Source organism: Daphnia pulex, chromosome 11 (assembly GCF_021134715.1).
Source record: "Daphnia pulex isolate KAP4 chromosome 11, ASM2113471v1".
NCBI classification, from domain to species: Eukaryota; Metazoa; Arthropoda; class Branchiopoda; order Diplostraca; family Daphniidae; genus Daphnia; species Daphnia pulex.
The window spans coordinates 4,485,771-4,508,021 of record NC_060027.1 but is presented as its reverse complement, the minus strand read 5'-3'; the positions used below and the strand labels follow the sequence as shown (position 1 = coordinate 4,508,021).

At 38.4% G+C, this 22,251-nt stretch overlaps 7 protein-coding genes across 9 annotated transcripts; 4 read left to right on the top strand and 3 right to left on the bottom strand.

Moving 5' to 3' along the window:
- Positions 1 to 502: 502 nt before the first annotated feature.
- Positions 503 to 3,924, bottom strand: LOC124206967 (microtubule-associated protein RP/EB family member 1-like). Of its 2 annotated transcripts, none has more exons than XM_046604197.1 (5): positions 3,780 to 3,924; positions 3,363 to 3,529; positions 3,117 to 3,223; positions 2,395 to 2,653; positions 503 to 1,224 (listed from the first exon to the last, which is right to left on the bottom strand). In XM_046604197.1, the coding sequence occupies exons 2-5, from the start codon at positions 3,520 to 3,522 to the stop codon at positions 875 to 877; spliced, it is 876 nt and encodes a 291-aa protein (XP_046460153.1). In that variant the 5' UTR covers positions 3,523 to 3,529; positions 3,780 to 3,924; the 3' UTR covers positions 503 to 874. The 2 variants fall into 2 exon arrangements, with proteins under 2 accessions (XP_046460153.1, XP_046460154.1); XM_046604198.1 differs by lacking the exon at positions 2,395 to 2,653 and adding an exon at positions 1,600 to 1,846.
- A 127-nt stretch (positions 3,925 to 4,051) lies between these two features.
- LOC124208202 (proteasome subunit beta type-2-like) lies at positions 4,052 to 5,015 on the top strand. The gene is made up of 3 exons (XM_046605949.1): positions 4,052 to 4,260; positions 4,381 to 4,574; positions 4,652 to 5,015. Exons 1-3 carry the CDS (start codon positions 4,170 to 4,172, stop codon positions 4,970 to 4,972), a joined length of 606 nt encoding a protein of 201 aa, XP_046461905.1. The 5' UTR covers positions 4,052 to 4,169; the 3' UTR covers positions 4,973 to 5,015.
- Positions 5,016 to 5,279: 264 nt separating this feature from the next.
- Positions 5,280 to 6,047, top strand: LOC124208203 (cytochrome c oxidase assembly protein COX20, mitochondrial-like). Of its 2 annotated transcripts, none has more exons than XM_046605951.1 (4): positions 5,280 to 5,370; positions 5,490 to 5,555; positions 5,619 to 5,791; positions 5,857 to 6,047. In XM_046605951.1, exons 2-4 carry the CDS (start codon positions 5,529 to 5,531, stop codon positions 5,987 to 5,989), a joined length of 333 nt encoding a protein of 110 aa, XP_046461907.1. In that variant the 5' UTR covers positions 5,280 to 5,370; positions 5,490 to 5,528; the 3' UTR covers positions 5,990 to 6,047. The 2 variants fall into 2 exon arrangements, with proteins under 2 accessions (XP_046461907.1, XP_046461906.1); XM_046605950.1 differs by having other exon boundaries at positions 5,305 to 5,424.
- A 156-nt stretch (positions 6,048 to 6,203) lies between these two features.
- On the bottom strand, positions 6,204 to 10,702 carry LOC124208201 (serine/threonine-protein phosphatase 4 regulatory subunit 3A-like). Its single transcript, XM_046605948.1, has 9 exons — positions 10,196 to 10,702; positions 9,969 to 10,123; positions 9,761 to 9,904; positions 9,322 to 9,699; positions 9,168 to 9,245; positions 8,338 to 9,106; positions 7,975 to 8,263; positions 7,535 to 7,913; positions 6,204 to 7,466 (listed from the first exon to the last, which is right to left on the bottom strand). The coding sequence occupies exons 1-9, from the start codon at positions 10,335 to 10,337 to the stop codon at positions 7,275 to 7,277; spliced, it is 2,526 nt and encodes an 841-aa protein (XP_046461904.1). The 5' UTR covers positions 10,338 to 10,702; the 3' UTR covers positions 6,204 to 7,274.
- Positions 10,703 to 12,096: 1,394 nt separating this feature from the next.
- LOC124207682 lies at positions 12,097 to 16,152 on the top strand. Its single transcript, XM_046605250.1, has 16 exons — positions 12,097 to 12,756; positions 12,830 to 12,928; positions 12,999 to 13,178; positions 13,253 to 13,459; positions 13,523 to 13,607; positions 13,679 to 13,787; positions 13,860 to 14,049; positions 14,116 to 14,194; positions 14,261 to 14,326; positions 14,390 to 14,508; positions 14,576 to 14,687; positions 14,751 to 14,924; positions 14,987 to 15,143; positions 15,206 to 15,313; positions 15,384 to 15,536; positions 15,607 to 16,152. Exons 1-16 carry the CDS (start codon positions 12,259 to 12,261, stop codon positions 15,659 to 15,661), a joined length of 2,391 nt encoding a protein of 796 aa, XP_046461206.1. The 5' UTR covers positions 12,097 to 12,258; the 3' UTR covers positions 15,662 to 16,152.
- A 709-nt stretch (positions 16,153 to 16,861) lies between these two features.
- On the top strand, positions 16,862 to 19,804 carry LOC124207678 (alpha-(1,6)-fucosyltransferase-like). Its single transcript, XM_046605247.1, has 7 exons — positions 16,862 to 17,209; positions 17,387 to 17,967; positions 18,032 to 18,197; positions 18,258 to 18,444; positions 18,510 to 18,747; positions 18,811 to 18,987; positions 19,068 to 19,804. Exons 1-7 carry the CDS (start codon positions 17,204 to 17,206, stop codon positions 19,540 to 19,542), a joined length of 1,830 nt encoding a protein of 609 aa, XP_046461203.1. The 5' UTR covers positions 16,862 to 17,203; the 3' UTR covers positions 19,543 to 19,804.
- On the bottom strand, positions 19,802 to 22,125 carry LOC124207677 (ATP-dependent RNA helicase DDX24-like). The gene is made up of 5 exons (XM_046605246.1): positions 21,973 to 22,125; positions 21,722 to 21,910; positions 21,033 to 21,652; positions 20,370 to 20,970; positions 19,802 to 20,305 (listed from the first exon to the last, which is right to left on the bottom strand). The coding sequence occupies exons 1-5, from the start codon at positions 21,979 to 21,981 to the stop codon at positions 19,871 to 19,873; spliced, it is 1,854 nt and encodes a 617-aa protein (XP_046461202.1). The 5' UTR covers positions 21,982 to 22,125; the 3' UTR covers positions 19,802 to 19,870.
- Between the last annotated feature and the right edge of the window lie 126 nt (positions 22,126 to 22,251).

Here is a 22,251-nt window from a genome sequence, read left to right as displayed (position 1 = left end):
CAGTTCTTTTCAAGTTAACGTAAGCCTTCTTGGCTGTGGCATATATTGGTGGGACTTTCGTTATAGCTGAACTGTTTCGATCTCAATTTAAAAATTTTTCTTTTAACACAACAAAACAGTAAACGTTAAGTTAAGATTTTTTTATTCAAAACGGATTGTATTTTACTGAAATGTAACGTAATGTCAGATCTACATCCCACACATTTGGTCAAAGAAAAAACAATTTCCTATAGGCGTCTTGAGAAAATCGCTCGGAAATTTTTCCTGATGTTAAACGAGTAAAACAGCAATGACAGTCACGACGTTTGTTCCGTTATTTGAGGCTTTAAAAAGAGATTATTAAGCCAACAGAAAGTCGACAAGCAAGCGGGTTCACGAGAAAAAGCGGTTAACTCTTTAGTTATTACATGTTACAGCGAAACATTTTCCCGTTATTTAGACTGAATGCGTAAATCCAAGCTTTACAAAAAGTTCAACAATGACTTATTTAACAAGAGTGAGCTATTTGTGAATAATTTGTATTTCCGGTAATGGAACAAGTAAAGAAACTGTTTTATTCCCTATACTGACCACACTCCTCCACAGAATGGCAGCTTTTTCCCGATCCATGCAGTACGTTAATAGCCATGAGCCTGCTACACAAATGTTCAAAATGCATACGCGAGCAGGTTTTTTTATTGTGAATCTCATGAAGAGGGCAAATAGAGGAGAAAACGCAACGAAACGATTCAAACATCACAAAAATGTAATAATCGCCTTTAGATAAAAGAATGGGATTTTACTTGTAAGTTGCGAAAAAAGTGCAAAGGAAAGTAATTGAAAGGTGGCGAAGAGGGAGGGAAGGAATAGCAAATCGGAACAAATCCAGTTTGAATTAATACTCTTCTTCCGGGGGAGGAACGCCTTCGACTTCTTCGGGAGCTGCGAAACCATCTTCGGTAGCGTAAAGCTTCGCCAAAATTTTCTGAATGATGGGATTATCTTCTTGAGTGATGTCTTGACACAATAGCTCAATGTCGCGAAGTTTTCCGAAATAGAAATCACGTTCTTTTTCCATGCCCTCCAGCGTTAATTTCATTTCCATAATCGAAGAATTCAACTCTTCGATCTTGGCTTCATGGATCTTTCCAGCCGAATTCATTCCAACACTTGCACCTCCTCGAGCTGCACTTGTCATGTTGGAGGCTGGAGTTGAATTATTCCTAGGAGGAGCAGGCCGGGCAGCTTTAGACATAAAATTTAAGAAAAAACAAGAATAAATAAATGGAATATGAATTTCGGACACTTTCCCTGGATCAACCAGAATCCTCCATTATCCAAGGAACAGGACCGTCAAAACATACCAAAAAAATTACACTTGGACATAAATTTCATGTGATAGTTTAAGAGGATTCATGGTGATCAAAAGACAAGTGAGCCCAAACATTTAAAAATTTGAAGGCAAAAGGGGAAAAAGGTCAAGAAGACGCTATTAGAAAGCAAGAATGAGCAGCACAACACATCAAGCAACAAGAAACAGAAATAAATAGTCAAAATGCTGAAAGAACGACGACGAAGCAGTTTGAAGAAAAGCGGGAAGCAAGATGAGGTTAATGGTACCCTGTGGTTTGGCCAGCGCTTGAGGAGGGGCCCGAGGAGCGGTGGCAGGGGTAATGGGCGGATGCGAAGAACGCGGAACGTTTGCTCCGGTTCCCCAACCCAATTGCTCGCCTCCGCGGACCTCTAGGGCGTTGTACCCTTCCATGTCCTGCCCTTGGTAATTGGCGTCAAAGAATTTCTTAAACCACTGGACGAACTCGAAATTATCTTGAAATCGACCTTTCACCAACTTGTCGATCGGGATGATCTGATAGGACACGCAAAATAAATAAGAGAATGGTAGAGGAGAGAAATATGGCGTAATGTAAAGCCGGCCACTAATAAGCGGTACGACTAGTGGACAAAAACATACCAAGGAACCAAAAAATTTAAACGTAAAAAAAAAAAAAAAATACGTGTGTTACTCATTTAAGAGTATTTTATCAATTCGTGGAAGGAGCTGTAGGTGTTTAAATGAATGAAATTAATGTGTATCCGCCATAAACTAGAGCAAACTACGGTTCCTCAACTGAAAATAATTAAATTAAGGGGAAACCGATACACACGACTTTGATCGCCAACAATTTACGGGGACTTCAAGCTTGACACAACCACTAAATTCAGTGCGAAGAAATACAGCATAAATAACAAGACAATATAGATTGAAAGTGGCTTGAGAGGTAAGGTGGTGCGTAAGAGAACCGAACACTAAATACCAAACACCATTCTACATGTACAAAATAAGTAGTGAGAAGACTATAACAGAAGATTCCAACGGGATCTTTCGATATGCAAAACCATTGTGTTGTGTTGTACCAGTTCTGTGAGGGGCAGGCTTGTTGTAAGCCTGTCGCGAGTAAGACCCCGTCGACGGCGAGTGCCGACCCGATCCTCCCAAATGAGACTGGGATCCACCTTGCGTTGCTGGCCCAAGACCCAAAACTTCGCCACCGCGAGCTTCGAGTGCATCATATGGTGAACCATCATAGTTGGCGTCAAAGAACTTCTTGAACCATTGGAGAAATTCAAAGTTGTCCTGGAAGCGACCCTTGATCAATTTGTCCACAGGGATGATCTGTGAGCGACAGATAGGGATGTTTTTTGTTTTGTTTTATCGTTCAGGAAAACCAACTAACTAACTACTGGTAACAGAAGCACGGGCTGAGAGCAAATTACGAGAAAGAAAACACGGAATCATTTTTCCATGTAAAACCAAAAATTCGTAAATTCAGGTAAAGCCTTTAATTTTCTACTTTGTGAAAAACTTGGAAAGGATCCAAGTATGATTTTTTTTCCTAAATTAATTTTAATAAATTAACTAAAATAATAAAATCATAGGGGAAGTAACTATTCAGGATTAAATAATACTATTTTCTAATAAAGGGACACTAATTGAAGAATCATATGGAATAATTAAACCATAGATGATCGTAAATTTATGTGGCATATGTTTGCAGAGTGAAATGTGTAAGCTTTTACAGGGTCACTAGCTTAACAGGACCCCAAATGGTTTGTCATAATTAAATAAATGATAATACCTTATCGACATTCATTTTTTTAAAAGATCCTTGAAGGAGTTTGAAGTTCTGGATGTATTCGTGCTCAAGGTTTGTTTTATACTTGACTTTTTTCACCATCATTGATCCTGAAAAAAATCAATGAAATGGTGAATCACCAATGATAAACAAATGAATCAAACATCAAGAACAATGTCAGAAGGTGTGGCAGACTTATTTGTTTTTAATGATACCAGAAACCACTACAAATGAAAGAGGAATTGTTACCTGGAAAAAGCATATCCATAAACTGGCAATAGGCAGCTCCTGTGCACATTTCCTCAATCTTCGTTAAGCTTGACATGAGGCAATCATTGACCCACGCCAACATGTCATGTCTACTAAGGTTTTCTGTTGTTACGCTAGTTGAATACACATTTACAGCCATGTTTGTTCTGAAAAAAAGAAAAACAGAACAAAAGATTAAATGATGGGTTTTCTCTGCCAGTGAAAAGCCATAAAAGGTAGTTATGCTTGAGCCCAGCCCCACAGGCAGGGCAAGAATCCTAATCCGATAAAATTTCCCCCTAAGGCAATGGATAATTTTTCCGTTATCATATTTTATTAAAGAATACTATCGCGGAAACACAATCAAACTTTTAACACAAAATATTCTAATAAACCACTTGACATTGTTTCACATACCTGGATTTGAAAGGCTTGAAATAATTAACTTAACTCGAGAGATGTCCCGAATCTCCAAACGCCGAGAACCGGTGACTCTAACTGTCTTATTACACGAAAATTCTCGTTACAAATGTGCCATATTTCCAATGGTTCGTAAACAATTTTTTTTTAATAAAACAAATTTAAGGGTTTTCTATATTACGCGTTTTGATTATTATTTAAATTCTAAAAATATTAAGATACAATTTTTAAAATATTAATTTTAACGACTATTATTTTGATAGCAACGTCGGTTAGAGTGGAAAACTGACATTGCACTTTCCGAAAAATTTCGGCATTTACGCTCTGATCAGACAGTTTGTTTCAGAAGTTTTCCATTTATTTCAGTCTTTTAAAGTCATATTAATTATGGAGTGTGTTTTGGGTATTGCTTGCAATGATTTTGTCATTTTGGCATCAGATATGACTAATGCTCACAGCATTCTTGTCAATAAACAAGGTATGTTTCTTCACATGAAGTGATAGTTAGTTATCATTAATTGATCTCATGTAACACCACTATAAATTTATTGGAAGTGTACGCCGAGTTACTGTAAATTAATATTTGTTTTTCCTTCAGATGAGGACAAAATGTTCAAGCTGTCCGATAGACTGCTGATGGCAGTAACTGGAGAATCTGGTGATACCACTCAGTTTGCTGAATACATTGAAAAAAACATCCAGCTTTACAAAATGAGAAATGGTTATGAGTTGTCACCTCCTGCAGCAGCTAACTTTACACGTCGTAACTTGGCTGATTCTCTTCGTAGCAGGGTAGATATCTGCCTTAATAGTTTTAGTTGCAGTTTTTCTCTGAAATGTCATGTATTAACTGTATTAACTGTTTTTAGTCACCCTACATGGTCAACTTCCTTCTAGCTGGATACAGTGAGAGGACTGGCCCAGAGCTTTACTGGATGGATTATCTAGCATCTATGATCAAAACTCCCTTTGCTACTCATGGATATGGAGGCATGTTCAGCATCGGCATTATGGATCGCTATTACCGTCCAGATCTGACAGAACAGGAAGCCTATGATATCATGAAGAAGTGTGTCGCGGAAATCCAAAAGCGTCTTATTATCAACCTTCCTAATTTTCAAGTTAAAGTATTGGACAAAAATGGAATTCATGCTTTGGATGTCATAAGATCCCAGAACTTAACTGCCTAGGCGATTAATATGGGTTAACAATAAACGTCTTGCACTTGTTTAATACATACTCCGAGAAAAAAGTTTTATTTAAGCGTCAATGATCTAGGTTATAGTATTGTTACAATCCAAATTTCTTTGAATTTGAGCAATTCCAACAGAAAATAAAAAAAATTTATTTTTAAAAATAAATTGTTTGGAAAAATCTTTGGAAAGATTAGAATAAAAGATAAATCAGAAATGGGCATTTGAAAAGGTTCTCCGCCTAGGAAAGTAATGCCAGCATAGAGCGAAAGGGATGGTTATCTATTATAATATTAGTATTTATATACGGTTACATAAAGAAAGTTCGCCGGTCGCAGACGAAACTTCGTAGGCTACAGCGTTAGTATTGTTTGTTCTCTGTTCTGTGACTTGAGGTAGGAAACTGTTTATGATCTATTGAGTATTGATAACGGAATTTAAAAAATCCGGTTAGAACAATTGTTTTATTTTTGGAACACCTACTATATTTTATGTTTATTTTACACATTAATAGGTTTGTGATTTACACCGTACGTATTTCTAACACAGCAATATGTCTAACGATGATAACAAAGTCAAAGTAAGTTGATCTAAGATACTAATTATTAAACCATTTTGATAATCTCTTTTGTGTTATATTCAGGCATCGATTTTAGGGAGGGATTTGGGTTCGATACCTTGTTTCCGAAGTTCATTTTTAAATGGAATTGGTGGCGGGTTTGCTACTGGACTGACATATTTTTTGTTTACCAGTAAGGTAAAGCAAGCCTGCAATACAGCTGTTCTTTCATTTGCTGGGATCACTTTATCATACTGGTAAAGATTTAAATGTGTGTGATAATGTAATATAATTCACATTGGTTTAATATTTCAATGTGTAGGGTTTACTGCAGATATTCCTGGTCACAGAACAAATTCAATGTGACCATGCTTAAAACAGCCATGAAAGAACAAGTTGCCAGAGAAGGAACTGACACTGATCTTCAACTCAGCAGACCACAAGATAAAAGTTGATTCTGTATCATTATTAGTATTTGATTTGATGTAATAAAAATTGGAGAAACTTCTAAAAGTGTTTGGAATGATTCCTTCATTCTTATATAAGGCCCAAATTATCCGGTTCTAGATGACTATAATTGACATTTACGGTCTATCTTTGATAGGTCGCACTTAAAAGGCAATTAAAATGTTTGTTCAATTGACGTAATAAAAAGAAAATAACACAAACTGTCAGACCGTGAAGTTTCTTTATAAAAACCGCGCGATACGATTACATCTTACAATCGCGATTACAGTACAGTTTTTTCAGGAGGAAGGACCGCACACAATCCTGCCTTTTTAGGGAAACGCACGAAAATAATGAAAATTGTAAGGGTTGGTGGGAGAAGAGGAAGGACAACAATCAAGGGACATTGTGAAGAAGGTTCGCTTGGGGGAAAGGATAGGAGACAAGAAGAGAACACGAGTAAACTGTTGAAACAATTAGGAGAGTCCGCATGATCCGTCAATCCAGCAGTGTCACATGAACAAATCCAGTCTAACTTATTTAAAAGAAGGAAGAAGAAGAGCAGCGCAGCAGTTTCCCTAAAAAGGTTGTGCGGCTATAACTGTATGGCTTAACATACAATATACAGCAATTGGTATTTTGGGATAGTGGAAGGTGGGAGTGTATGTATGAGAAAAGATGGATAATATATGGGGAGAGTAGGTAGGCTTAATTTGAAAAGAAGGAGCTGTCGTCAGGTGCCAGGCGTCGTCGAGCAAAGCTAATGGGGAAAAGGATCCAAGCGGGGAGAGATGAGAGGACGCCGGACGTCAAGATTCAACCATCTAATCTATCAAATAACAATAAAGGAAAAAATGTACAGAGCAGCAAGCTTTTCGGCAGCAGAACATCACTGAGCAACACCACAAGTGACCGCACATTCGCTCTTACATCATTTGATTCTCGTCTACTACATTCCATGCGATGCGCACACGTTCATATTGGTCCGAAAACACATTGATACATCTCTTTGTCGATGTTGCTACTATGCTACACTGTTTTCTCTCTTCACAAAACGAAAGAATGAAAAAAGAGAGCCCGAGGATGTACTCTTTCGCCACTTCTTTTGCTGCTCTTCTTCCCCCTTCTACCCCGCCCAAAATGCACTGAAACTACCGCCTCGTTAACGCACTCCCAATGGGAACACCCGCAAATCATAAACTTTTAGGGGCTAGCTGGACAAAGAGAGGGGGAATGAAAGAGAGAAGAAAGTGGAGCTAATAAAGTATTAAAATTAAGAGATGGACGAGTAGCTCAGGTCAGTTTGGCGCGTTTGTTCGGTGATTCCGCGTCGTCATCTTCGCCAGCGTCAACAGGGGAAATAACAGGGACAGCAGAATCAATGTCCTTTTTAGGCTCCACTTCTTCTGCTACTTCCCCAGGGATTGGATCTGCTGCTGTTGCTTCCTCTTCTTCTTCAGAGTCCCCGTCGTAATCAACCAACGCCTTGAAATAAATTTTACAAAATGAAAATTATAGATGAGTGTAAACAAGCAATAAACGAGTCGCATTACCTTCTTCATAGTAGAGGGCGACTGGACATCTGTTGATGGAGGAACAGGAGATGTCGTAGGAGACAACGTTGAAGGCGAAGAGCTGCCGCCATTAGAAGATGCACCGATTATGGGACTGTTTGAGCCACCGCTGTGATTCGCTTTCGGGGATATCACGTTAGCCTTTGAAAAGGCGATTGGCGATGTTGGAGATGTTGTAGGGGCGACTGTTTGCACCTGCTGGGTATTGGAGGGTATTGATGCCGTATGGGAAGGTGTCACGGCGTCGGTCCCATTGTCTTCGGCGTCGTCATCTTCTGAATTGAACCAAATTTCTTCTTCCTCTTCCAGCTGACGGGGATCACGTCGGTATCTTGTGGTTCGCAGTATTGAGGGGACACTATTGCACAAACAAATTGATTAGCATTTCAAGATTCATCGTTTGTGTGCGTCTACTTTACCTGTCTAGTGCTGATGTCGATCGTTCTCTCTCGCCTATTCTATCTTGCTGTTGATCATATCGTAGCCTAAGACATTTGAAAGTCTGGACGTACTCGACCTTATCCAGTGCCTTGCCAAAGGTGTCGACAACGTAAACGCACAAAGATTTGATGTCTTCCGACCTAATAAACTCAAAGAGTTCAAGAATGGCTGAATCAAGCAAATTGTATCGGCCATTGTTGCGCAAGAAAGCATCCACGACCGGCGAAAGCAAGTTGCTTTTCACGATGTAGCGATTGTAGAATTCATCTGCAAAAGATTATTCATAAAAATTCATTTAGTTTTAAATGGTTCAAAGATACAAGTCCACACATTAACCTTACCTTTAAGTGAAATGATCTTCCGTAAGAAACGAAGGGCACTGAGGACAAGAAAAGTGTGCCTAGACCTCATAAGGACCAAGATACGCCGAAGGAGATCGCGATTGAGGATATAGTTCTTTATGTGATACGTGTGGTGTTCGACACAAAAAGACAAGAGTTCAAGGATGAGCCCCAGCAGTTGAACGGTGGGGTAGTCTTCTTTCGTCGGGCGATCATTGGTTGTATTAGACAATAGTGGATTTACTAGCACGTGCATGCTGTGCTTGTAGAAGAAGTTAAGAAAATCGGCTTTTTCTGACTTGTTGATGGATGCAAGCATGTTTTCTGGGTCGATAAGCAATCGTAAAATGCCACTGAGTTGAACAGCGCCGCCTAGTTCCGGATCAGAGTCGCACATCATCTGCTCAATGATGATGTTGAGAAGCAAGTTTTCATCTTCAGCGCTGTTGACCTGCTGCAGCATGTAGTCCCGAACCATCGATGGTGAAAATTCGACAATGTACGACAAAATATCGATCGAGGCCGATTTGGTAGCCAAATCGTCAACTCCAAGTGTGATTTCTAACGCTGGAAGGATGCCTAGACTGGCCAGTGTTTTGAAAAACGTTTCACGACTCTGTGGCTGTAGAGTTTGTGAAAAAGTGCAGAACTCTTTAAGGAAAAGAACCAAATCCCGTCGTTTGCTGATTTCCATAGTTTCGTCCGTCAAGTGAGTGAACAACTCATTTAAAAATTTCTCATCATCCTGTATGAGACTGACAATTTCAACCTACGATACAAGAATGGTATAATCAAAGAAATCGAATGATACCAGAAAAAATAATAATTACCTTGTTAAAAAATATGAAACTAGAAAGCGTCGATAGCATATTCTCTTCAAATACCGAAGGCGTCGGCAAGACAACATCCTAGATACAAATTAAAAAATAATAGTTAGCACAAGAACCACGTTTCAAATCTTTCGTGATATAAGGGGCAACCCACCTGGATGTACTGTACTCTGTACGTTTGGTGAATCTTAGCCAATAGCTCTGGGTTAGTAATTGGGATAACTTCTTTGAATTTCGCCATTTGTCTCAGATAATCACGGTGTTTCTTCCGGATTTTAGCATTTGGATCGTATTCAAGACAGCCGACGACATCGAAAATTGTGTCTTCCGCAAACATAACTTCAAACAGGGCATTCTTGTTGAGAAGAAAGATATTCTTGAAAACCTCAAACAGGTGATGTAAACCCTCAAGATTTTCTAGATCTTCACAAATGTGGAAAAGGTTCAACAACTTTCGAATGTAACCCTCAATTTCAAGAGCAGTAGACAATTTTTCTCTTCTTACAGCTGACGAAAGACAGCTTGCAATCAACTACAAGATTCAAACAATTAGCACATCCTGCTTCATTAAACACATAGAAATAAAGAAATACCTCATTTATGGTTTCTAGCTTGTTGAGTTCACAAGGTGGCAACTCCACAGGCGGAGCTGTGTCGGACATGTCTTCAAATCTCTCATCTTCAGACTCTTCAACGAAATCTTGTGTAATGTCAACTGAAGGATCTTTGCCTTGTACCTGAATTAGCAAGCATGCATAAATATAATAAAATATTTAAATTTGAATCTCATTCAATGCTTACTTGACAGATTTTCTCCCAAATTTCATCACAACCAGCTTTTTCTTGGAAGCTAAGTGCCAAATCGAAATTGTCACCTTCAGACCAGACTATTAACGTTTCTTGCTGTTTCTGATATGCCGTATCAGGCTGAATTTTGGATTCGAGAAGTAGTGAACCTAAAAATTGCATAAAAATTTGTTGTTACATTCAATGAAGTTGAAGCACGTTTACAGATAAGGTATATTTACCATCAACTTCAGCTCTGACTAGGAGTGAAACTCCTTTCAGCCTGTCAACATATGAAGATGTGACATGTCCAGTACCTCTGTCATCCCACTGTCTTTCCGCATTAAGAGCGTACAACTTCACTCGTCGTCGAGTATCAGTCATATTGTCTACTTTTGTATTTCGTAAAGCGAATCTTCAAACACAACAGCTCTTGTCTGTCGGTTGTCAATGCTTATCAAAAAAGCACGCCCCGACGCCACACTTGTAGTTGATCAAAGCAGCAAATAAGTACGAAATATTCTCGATTTTTGTCACTGGACTAAACGATTCATGTAATCCACTCAACTTGGAAACTATCGCGCCGATTTACAAAAGTCAAGGAAAGCGGGACGCTAGCGTCAAGTCAACAACATCAAAACCGCCATATTTGTCCAAACCTAAGTTGGGGACTTTCGGTCCAAAGTCACGGGCTAGCTTTTGAGTGCTTTAGCTGCTGCTCGAGCTTGCTCTGACTAGACGGCTACCGAAAGAGGGCCACCTCAGTACCTAAACAGATTCATGGATCATGGCCGAAATTTTTAAAATACAAATTTTAAATATCTCAGTTTTCTTGTAAAATAAAATGAAGTCGTTGTTATTTTATGTTAATTGGATAATTTTGTTTTAAAGGAGACGTGAATTCAATCGTAGTGAAAAGAAAATTATTTTTTCCAACTTCCATTGTGTTCGATTCTGTTTGTGGCGCATTTTGTTGTGTGCGCGCCAAATTCGAATTTTTCAAAGCGGTTGTATACGTACGGAGTTGTAATTTTTTCGGTGGGTTGGGCTAGTCACATCTCACATTACCTCTCATTTAAAAAAAAATTCCCATTTTACCAAAAATTTATATTAGAAAAAATCTTTTGGCCAATCATTATTTTGGCTCTTTCACATTTGTCAGTGTGCCAAGCATATACATACCTTAATTCACCGCGTAGAATCCACATTGTGTTATTTCGATTCATCACATTGATACACGTCAACTTGCAATTTCTAGACCCAATTACATTTAACTTAAATATTAAGTTGTTATGGCAACCAATAACGGAACGAATTTTGGCAAGAATTAATGCAGTATTTATTTATTTTTGTCATTATATTGCATCCATCAAAATGGATAAAAATAGTCTCTATTGTACTGAAAGTTAGCAGAACTTGAAGTAGAGCAAAGAATTATTTTCTAAAGTATTTTTCACGGCGAGTCCGATCTCTAATTTTCTTTTTACTTTTATTACTTTATAGATGAATAATCCGAAAGAAATGGAGAGTGTACTTTATTAGACAGCAAGTCTAAGTTATTCAAAATTTTGAAGGTTAACTGTTCCTTTTTAAATTTAAGCTAAAATCGAGGAAAGTTTTAGAACTCTAACATAAGCAACCTGGGAGACGTTTGGGACTGTTTCCAGTGTTTCCCCATGTTCCATATAACATTCTGAGTTGAATGTCGCGGGTAGAATAGGGTTCACGCGGTTGCCTTTCCTCTGTTTAATATTATTAAGTAAAAGAAATAAACGATGCAACATTTTTTAAAAACTTGAGATTATCGTTCGTTTTCTCATAATTATGCATTTCATTAAAACGGATAGCTATTTTTCCTAGATTGGCTCAATGTGCTATTTAGAACAGTTCCGAAATGTTATATACTTACCGACACCAAAATTTCGATATCGCTTTCCTTCTAATTCTTTTTATTTCCTATACGATTTCCTAGTAGATATTTCAGTATTGTACAACATTGGTATACTCACACAATATATACATTGGAAGGATGTGTAGGTTTCTGTACTTATTTCTCGAGTACAGTTGATTATCGCACATGTGTATAGGATAGGTGCAGGGGATCTATTATTAGCCCGTGATGAACCAGCAAGGCTACCAAGTATTTTTAGCTTTTCGTCTCTGGCCAGCAGAAAAGATTTCCATGTACGAGTGATCGTAGCTGCACCTCAGTCGCGATTCTTCTTACAAGTTCATTGAACGTTTCTCGATCTGCAGTGTTGGTTTTTATCAGCCAGTTTCAAAGTCCATGACAATGGGCTGAGATATGGCCGATCGCTTGGATGATCTGATTTGTACTTTCCATCCGGGGGCTAGCGCAATGGAAACACTTGCAATTCTCTTACTCGGCTGGATTATATTTGGTACCATTTTGACAATTGTTGGAAAGTTCGTGTATTCCAGACTACTGTTGGACCCACCAAAGGAGACCCATGCATTGAATTCTACAGTTCCCCCCACATCGGCTGCAGCAGTTGCATCGCCAACAGTCGAAAAGCCCAACATAAGCAACACTGAACGTTTCATAAATACTCTCAAATCGCATCCCCCTCCTGCCCTGCCAAAACTTACGAGATCCAAGAGTGTCTCAAAGTCGGATGACCAACACCCAGATGTGCCTTCAGTAACAGGTTCTAATTCAGATTGTGTCAAGTGGGTCACTAACTGCCTGAGCTATGTCTACGCAAAGACTCAAATTTTAACCGACTTGAACACTACATGGAAGGAATCGCTCAACAATCAAACCAAACAATCGGAAATTGAAGTAAATTAAATAGTCTATATTACACTAATGATTTAAAAGACTGTGTATACTAAGGCTATTGTTTATTTCCTAGACTGGAGTATCTGTTGAAATTCAGCAGATTTTATTTCATGATGACCTTCCCCCGCGACTGAACAACGTATTTTGCGAACTAACCCCAAATGAAAGGGCTGTAAGTTTAATGCAGCAATTCAGACTTACAATTCATTTTCAGTTGATTCATTTATTCTGATGTTTTACAGACTATCACCGGAGATTTTGAATCGCGTTTTAATATTCTTGTTCGTGCTAAGCGTGAACAACGCGATCATCAAACGATATCCGACTATCGTCTTCAAGTTGAACGACTCCGGGGTCGTCTGAACGCTTCAACCGATTTCCGTGATGGCGCAGTTGCAATTAAATTTGACGGCTGGCCAGACGTAATTTTTTTAAATCTATAATTGTTGTGTATAATACTGTCCATTTGTTCATTGGTGTTTCTGTTTAATTTCAGGTAAGACTATCGATAATAAAAGATGAGACAGCAGGAAATATAAGCGGCGATGAACAGCTCGTTCAAGACATCATCATTGAGATGGTGACAGCCGCATTGCGAGCCGCCACTAATCAATTGCATTGGTCTCGTTATCCCGACTCTCCGCGATTTGTTCCAAGTGTCAATCCAGCCGAACCCATTCTTCCGGTGCATTACGATAGCATGGTATGATTCCTTCATCCATTTAATAATAAGCTACCATTATTTTAGTGTCGTTCATTTTTACAGCTAGAAACCAGATTAAGGCGTTCCTCAAAGGACAAGAAATTGCTGGTAAAAATAGTCAAAGCCAACAACCTTGGCTCTCAGAAAGGTAAACCAACTTATTTTTAATTCACGATTCTTCGCCAAAACAATAAGACCAAAATTCTATTGAATGAAAAGGTTGCCACCAGTTGTACAGCATCATCGAAATGGACGATCCTCCCCAACGTCATCAAACGACAATAAAGCAAGGAACTGAAAACCCGTTCTGGGATGAAAATTTCTTATTGTAAATAGAAATTTAAAATTATAATAATTACAAAACGTTCGATTGCGCAATTATACACTCTTTATTTTTCAGCGATCTAGGACCCAATACAGAAGAAATCATGTTTGAGCTTTACGATCGCGATAAAAATCGCAACACTTTCTTGGGACTTGGAATTGTGGGCATGGAAGAATTGCTGATGAATCCTAGTCAACGTCAAATCATCCCGCTCCAATCCCGACCTTACGAAAACGATTCTGTTTCTGGAACACTAACAGTCGAGGTAATTACATTTCAAAAAATCCACCAATATGCGTCTGGTTTTTCTAACTATTGGTTTCAAATCAAGTTTCTTTTTATTGATGGAGTCGATGTACCCAACAGTCTGCCTTCCGGTGTAGCAACCTCCGCTACCAAAATGACTTCATGTAATTACGCTATTATAATTCAATTTTATCAAACACCATTTGTTAACATTTAACAATTTTGTTTAGCTATGGATGCCGAAAGCCGCCTAGTGCGAAGAGATTCATACAATCGTGCAACTCAACGACATTCAGGTAAATTTCTAATTATTATTTAAGTGACTATCCGCATTTAAGCCACTCTTATGTTCCTTGAAGATATCAATAATTTCAATGAGCTCAACGACAAACCGTCAACAGCGGCATCAGCTTCTAGGCATTTTGAAGCGCGACGACCAAGTCCTCGTCGAGGCTTGAACACCCTACCCGGATCAAGAGTATATTAATTAAAGAAGAATTTAATTTTCCATTTTTCTAATTCAAACATGTTTATACATTTTTAAGGAAACTGGTTTTACCGATGGCGCCGAATCTTTCAAAGATAATTATTATTCTGAAAACCAGTACACTCCGCTGATGGGTAGTATGGCGTCATCACTTAGTTCAAAGGAAGAAGGTAGTAATGGCTTTTATTCAAGATGTTTTTAGTTAAACGTTGTCTTATTACTATTTTTGGTAGATCGTAATAGAGGACGTTCTCGTAGACGGTCTTTCTTCCGTAATCTGAAAGAACGTCTCAGTCGATCCAAGAACCGATCGAGATCCGTAGATCCTGGAACACCAGGACGAGATGATTCTCTTAACCGAGATGATCCACTTGTTCGATCCGTTTCGGCTGATCGCGGTAGATCTGGTGTGTTAATTTTCTTTTTTAATTCAGAGAATTTTAATTGAATTAATGAAATTATTTTGAAGGGCAATCATTACTTGCTGTCCCCGGTCTGGGCGGTGAAATTGACTCGACAAGATCGAGTCTGAGTGAAGTATCGGCCATCAGTAATGCATCGACAAAAACTTATCTTGACGAAGCATCAACTCTTGTTCTAGAGTCAACTGAAAATGGAATTAAAAAGTATTTTCTTATCCAAATTACAGATTAAATTGTTTTCCTTGATTTCATTTATTAAAAAACAGACATTACTTGATCCCCATGGCGCTGGCTGAGAAGCGCAAGTGGAAAAAGAAAGGCACAAAATTGCACATCTTTAGCGATCACGTCTTTGTTGCCAAACACCTTACTGGGTATAATTGACCATATTTATTTAGAATTCATCAATTTATTTTTTCTTTCGTTTTCGTGATTTTTGCACAGCGGATCTTTGTGCCAGGTGTGCGGAACCCCTCTGGCAAGGCGTCCTGGCAAGCAAGGCTACGAGTGTCGTGACTGCATGTTGCGTTGCCATAAACCTTGTCACGTCAAAGTGGAATCTTTGTGCCCCAATTCTACTGTCCATTTTATGGAATTGTAAGTTTCGTAGAATTTATTTCATTTCTCGTGAAATGATAAAAACACAATCCAATAAATATGAATTTAGGGAATACGTTGAAGACACATCGGCCGTTGTTGACCGAAAACTACGGCGCAATTGAACGTTACACGGTCTGTTATCTTAAACGCAAACAAATTGTGGAAAATTGTATTATCTTTTACTTTGGACAGAAAATTTTTACCGTTTATACATACTAGATGTATGAGGTGCCCTTTAGAAAGCTTTTGGCTATGTTTTTATTACCTGAATGTTTGCTATCACTTTTAAGCTCATTACTAACGCAAAGTAAGACACTTTTATCTCCCTTAACGTTACAGCCATGTTTGATCAAAACCTCAATTTAAGCCCTCTTATTATTAACACACGTTCAAGTAAACTAATAAACCGCGATATCTGTTCCTATAAACTTTGCGGCGTGCTATCGTAATTTTAAAAAATTCTCATCAGTGGGTCGTCGGCTTACCACATGGAATTTGTTGTATTAGATACCGTGTCGATACCACTTGGTTGACTGTATCCATGCAATTGTGTAGCGCGACAGGGAGAAAAGAAGTCAATACATTCATAAGTGGAAAACTTATGGGGCAACCACTTCAGTAAATATTTTTATTTTGTTCGAGATTTGATATAGTAATAATAATCATTCTTTGAAATTCTTATTATTTCTAATAAATTATTTTCCCCCCGGCAACCAAGAGATTTATCTCCAGCACACTTGCACGAGTGAAGAGATTCTGCAACTCTCCAGCTGTTTGGGCGTGTTGTGACATCCGCGCTACTCGCTTAAAAAAAAATACACATCCGGAATGGGTGAATTGTCCTTAGTGTGGTCGCCGTTAATACTTACCTGCCCCAAGCGGTGGAAAATAAATACTAACCTTTTATTTTAGATTTATTTCTCATTTTTATTTTTTAACCTTTTTATTTGGCTGCAAATGAACTAATCTAAATAAAATCAAGATAATTTTAATTGTTTTGTGTTTATTTATTTTTTAATCGTTTTTGAAGGAGGTACAGAAAATGAGAAAATGTCCCTTAAACTTAGTGAATGCACAAAGCATGCATAACAAACAATACAAAGTCAATGGACGTTCCGTTATTAGGAATCAAAATTTTAGATAACTGATGGTTGCTTTGGTTACTTTCTGATATTGATAATTGTCGTAAGATAAACGAAATATTATTGAATTGAATTGAAGATAATGTTTTCTAACTATAGGTGGCAGGTCATGGTAAACAGCCCTTTGCTTTTCATTGGCCAATTGAAAAGGGAAGAACAGAAAAGTGGGAGGGACTCTCGGCATTCGCTGTTGACGTCTCCCGCGGTTTATTTCCTGATGGGAGCTGACTAGTATTCAGAGTTTTTGTGCGTTCGTTCACTCCGTTGCTTAATCCGATATTTTTGTTGAATTCACGACACGGATATTGCCAACGACTGTAGCTGTAGACCCGTCACGTTTTTCTGTATGTTGGATAGGCCGTAGTTTTCGTCAAAATTGATTGGACCGTTCTCTGAGTTGTTGTTCGGCTATTGGTCTCGTCTTCCGCAATGACCTGAGTACTTCTAGCCCATAGTTCACTTGACAAATTCGTGGTTGATGATTTATGGATCACTTTTTGAAACGTGAAGGTAAATTAAAACATGCAAGTATGTAGTTATTTAACAACTTTTCAAATTTGTTCATGTAAAAAATATGTATGTACTTTATTATCTTTAAAGGCTCTTTAGCAGACTGCAGTTTAGTTATATCTGTCACAATAATTTGAATGTGTTTTGTTTCCATTACAAGTGATTTCAATCATGTCTTTTTTTTATTATCTTTAGGGCGAAAAAGTCCAATTCAATTGTCCTGAATTGAAGACAAATTGGACTACGAAAACCAATTCAACAATGACTATGAATTTACGAAGCTCCAACAAGATTCTGGCTCAGGCAGCCATAATTCTTTTCTTCTTTTGGGTTGTCGCTTTGATTCTATTGACAAGACCGTTGTTAAATAGTCCACAGAGTGATGTTAGCAGTGATGTGCTTCAGCGACTTTCAAAAGCAGTTTCAGAACTTGAAAGTCTTAAAGTGAGAAATCAGGAACTCCAGTGGATACTGACAAACTTCAGTCATGAAGCTCAGTCAGGAAAAATAAAAGAAGGTGTTGTTGAGCGACTTAGATCAACATTAGAGGACAACATCAGACTACCCATTAACTTTAACGGTCTTGAAAAGAAATCATCTGGACCTAGTAAGGAGTATGAAGTGAGAAGACGAGCTATTTACCGAGGTGTTCAAGAGAATTGGTATTTCGTGCAACAAGAGTTAGAAAAGCTGAAGAAATCAGGGCGTGATCAAAGTGCCCCTGAAATATCAAATTTGATTCAAGAAATTTTGAACTCAGGAAAAGAGCATGAAATGTAATTTTTTTTTAAATTATTCTAGGTTAATTTCAAACTAATTAATTTTATTCCTTTCTGTCAGTATTCTTTTGAATGACATACAAGAGCTTAGCAACATGGAAAACCATGATGCCTGGAGAAGTACAGAATCACGTGCCTTGTCGGACTTGGTCCAAAGACGCTTACATTATCTTCAAAATCCAGCTGACTGTTCCAAGGCTAGGAAATTAATCTGTAATCTTAACAAGGTCTGTTGATTTTTATAATAACATTATTAAAAGTAATTTAACATAGAAATTTTCTTTCAGAGTTGTGGATATGGTTGCCAGATACATCATGCTGCCTATTGTTTCATTATGGCCTATGCCACCAAGAGAACTTTGATATTGAACTCGAAAAAATGGCGATACCATCGTGGTGGATGGGAGAAAGTATTTTTGCCACTTAGTGATACTTGCACTGATCCGTCTGGTTTGGATAGGAGTAATTGGCCTGGTGAAAAAAATTATTTCTTATTAATGAACGAACCATTTGACATTAAAAGTTTGTACAATTTTAAGGAACAAATGAAACCCAGGTCATCGAATTACCCATAGTGGATATGTTGTCTCCTCGGCCTCCGTTCTTGCCATTAGCAATTCCTCGGGACTTGTCGGAGAGGATGATCAGACTACATGGTGATCCTCAGGTGTGGTGGATTGGTCAGTTTATGAAGTACCTCCTGCGATATCAGCCCGAGACTCAGAAGATGTTAGATCAAGCAAAAGAAAAAATGAAATTTGAGAGTCCTGTTGTTGGGTAAGCTGCTTGATCAATAACTTCAGTCAAGATTTAAAAAAAAAAAAAAAAACTTTATTGCAGTGTCCACGTGCGGCGGACTGATAAAGTTGGAACAGAGGCTGCATTTCATTCGATTGACGAGTACATGTTATACGTAGCAGATTTTTTTGATAAACTAGAAATTAAAGAACAAATCAAAGTAAGACGGGTCTACCTGGCTTCCGATGATCCTTCTGTTCTTCCAGAAGCAAAGAAAAAGTAAGCTCCCTTTTTGTAATGCCCTTTTTTAAGTTTATTTTCTTAAATGATCTTTTGTCTGGTTTATTTTCCCCCGACAGATATCCGGAGTATGAATTTCTTGGTGATGTGTCGATAGCCAAAGGAGCGGCTGTAGCAACGCGTTACACAGATTCGTCCTTGCGAGGCATCTTGGTCGATATTCACATGCTTGCACACAGCGATCATCTCGTTTGCACTTTCTCGTCTCAAGTGTGTCGGTTGGCGTACGAGATCATGCAAACACTTCACCCTGATGCATCAAGCAAATTCAAGTCTTTGGATGATATTTACTACTACGGTGGACAAGGTCCTCATCAACAAATAGCTATGTACTCGCACAAAGCCCATAGGCCTGGCGAGATTTCTGTAGAAGTAGGTGATGTTTTAGGGATAGCCGGTAATCACTGGGACGGCTACTCCAAGGGTACAAATGAGCGGACCAAGCAATCTGGACTCTACCCTTCCTTCAAAGCCGTGGACAAGTACAATATAATTGATTTCCCCCCATACAGTGAGGTGGCCGTCGCTGCATGAGTGACGACTGCTTAGGTAAATAACATTTTGCGTTGAGTTTTGTAAACCAGATTGAAACGTGCTGAAGTCACAGTCACATCAAGGTAACTTGAGTTTGGTTTCAAGCGCTTTCCATACACTGTTTTGAGTGCCGTACTGGTTACTTACCGGTTGGCCACTACACACAGCTTTTAAGGACTTTGGGATTATGACTTGACACATTGCACAGTGCATTTTTCTTTGTACAGGGTGCTCTTCTGCTAAATATATATTCACAAGATTTTCTTATTGTTTTTTATTTTGTCAATTTCGAACATTGGAAAGCATTGGTACACGACTGTCATTAGTATTACTTGACTGAACGTTTAAATGGTCGTGCAAGAAGTTTCGTGAGCTCTTTGCGTTTATTCTTCAACTCTGTTAAAAGCTGAGAATGGCTCTGAGCAGCACTACCACTGTCGGAATCCTGATCACTTTCACTAATTACTAAATCTGCTTCTTCTGCCATTTGCTTCATCCAGCTCTTGTCTGACCTCTCTCGTTTGGTTCGATGTTCCAATGATTCTATTGCCTTGGCTAAATTTACTCGTTGTTTGATGGCGGCAAAAATTCGCATGTCAACGTCGTAGTCGGGTAGATCATTCTTGTCTTTCTTCAAGGTGGAGCAAAGTTTACGATATGTTGTCGCTTCTTCAGGTTCAATCAGGATTAAACTTAATCCTTCACGAGAAGCTCGAGCTGTACGACCGCTACGATGGACATAATTTTCAGATGTTCGAGGGACCTAGTGGGCGAATAAATGATTTTTAAATACATTAGCCTTTGAAGATATCGGAATACAAATTTACCTGGAAGTGGACTACATGTTGAACATGTGGGATATCAAGTCCTCTGGCAGCTACATCAGTGGCTATCAGCAACGCGTTATCTAGACTTGAAAAACGCTCAAGATGTTTGAGTCTTTGTTTCTGATGCATTTGCGCGTGCAATGGAAGAGGGTTAGTTTCCAGCAAAGTGAATACAGATGTGAGACGGCGCACGTTGTTGATTGAATTGCAAAACACTAAAGTACGACCCGGATTGTGTCGCAAGAAATAATAGAGATAATAATCCTTGTCTTCAACGGTGGCCGAGTACAACTTCATTTCCGAAAGCGATGCGGGTTTCAGCGATCTTACTTGAGTTGTTAAATCAACTACTTTTGCTTTGGGTCTGACGCCAACCAAACTAAGCAACTTGTCAAGTTTCATAGCTTCTTTCTTCTTCTTCGATTTGAGATTACCCAATCGGTTAGGTAAGTCATGTGCCAGAGTAAGTGTAGCGGAGAAAACGAAATTTTGTCTCCATCGCTTTTTTTCTTCGTCTTTGTTAATGTGTTCAAGCAGAGTACGGACTTCGGCAAAATGACCTTTCTCCAAAAGCCTATCGGTCTCGTCCAGTGCAAGGTATCTAAAACCGACAACATCAAATAATTATTAAATGAAGAGTAAATAAAATGTTGATTAACTAACCGAATATCTTTAATTTGAGAAAGATGCGAATTTCCGCCTTCAATCATTTCCCAGAGTCGACCAGGAGTTCCGATTACAATGTCTGGCCCTTTGCTTAAAATTCTTTCTTGTTTAGGCGCTGCCATTCCACCAATCACGAGACAAATGGATATGTCTGTGTACTTTGCAACGGCCTTTAAATGTTTTTCAATTTGAACTGCCAGTTCTCGAGTGGGAGTAATTATCAATGCTCGTAATTTTTTCTGTCCTTTAATTATTTTGGTTTTTTGATTCCCTAACTCAACTACATCAAATACTCTCACTCTCCCAATTCCACCTCCAAAATCCTCCATCTGTCCTCCAGAGTCGTCAGAATCTTCTTCAGCAACAACTGCTTTTTTTTCAACTCGCTGCTTTTTGTTGCTTGTATGGCCATCATCATTATTTTCATCTGAATCATCTGCATCATCAGAATCTTCAGATTCTTCTTCATTCTGTTTCAGCTTTTTCAGTTCAAATTCTTTATCTTTAAGGATGCCATTCAGTATGGGAATCCCAAAAGCAAGGGTTTTTCCTGACCCTGTTTCTGCAGCTCCAACAATGTCTTTTCTTCCCTTCATTGCTGTTGGTAAGCAGGCAAGCTAGAGAATGAGACCAATCAAGAAATTGCATGTGTAGATCATACAAACAAAATCTTTTCTCTAGCATACCTGGATTGCTGTTGGGGTTTGGAATCCAAGCTCCCAGACAGCTCTGACTATTGGATCTGGAAGATACATTGCTTTCCAAATAATCATATCAGGTGTGATTTCAAATGGTTCATCCTTGGTTTCTTCTATGTTTTCTTCCGTGTTTTCATTTTTGTTTTCATCATTGTTTTGATTGCTCTTAGATTCTTCCTATATAATTGAGAAACATGCTTACACAAAAATGCAGTGAAAAATTAAATAACAAGTTTTACCTTCATCATGATGGAATAAAAAGCACAAGTGCTGAACTGACAACAATAATTTGACTTAAAAAACACGTGTCAGCTTGACGAACCCACAACCAACATGAATTGTGCAGACGATTTTAGCTTCGTGGCGTTGCCATCATATACAAATCTGTATACTATCTTAAAAGTAAATATGTTAATTTTTAGAAACTCACGTATCTACAAAAAATCACAATAATTTATTTTTTATTGTAGATAGTTGTCATAAAAATTATTTTCTCATTATCAGGCTACAGCCGGTTG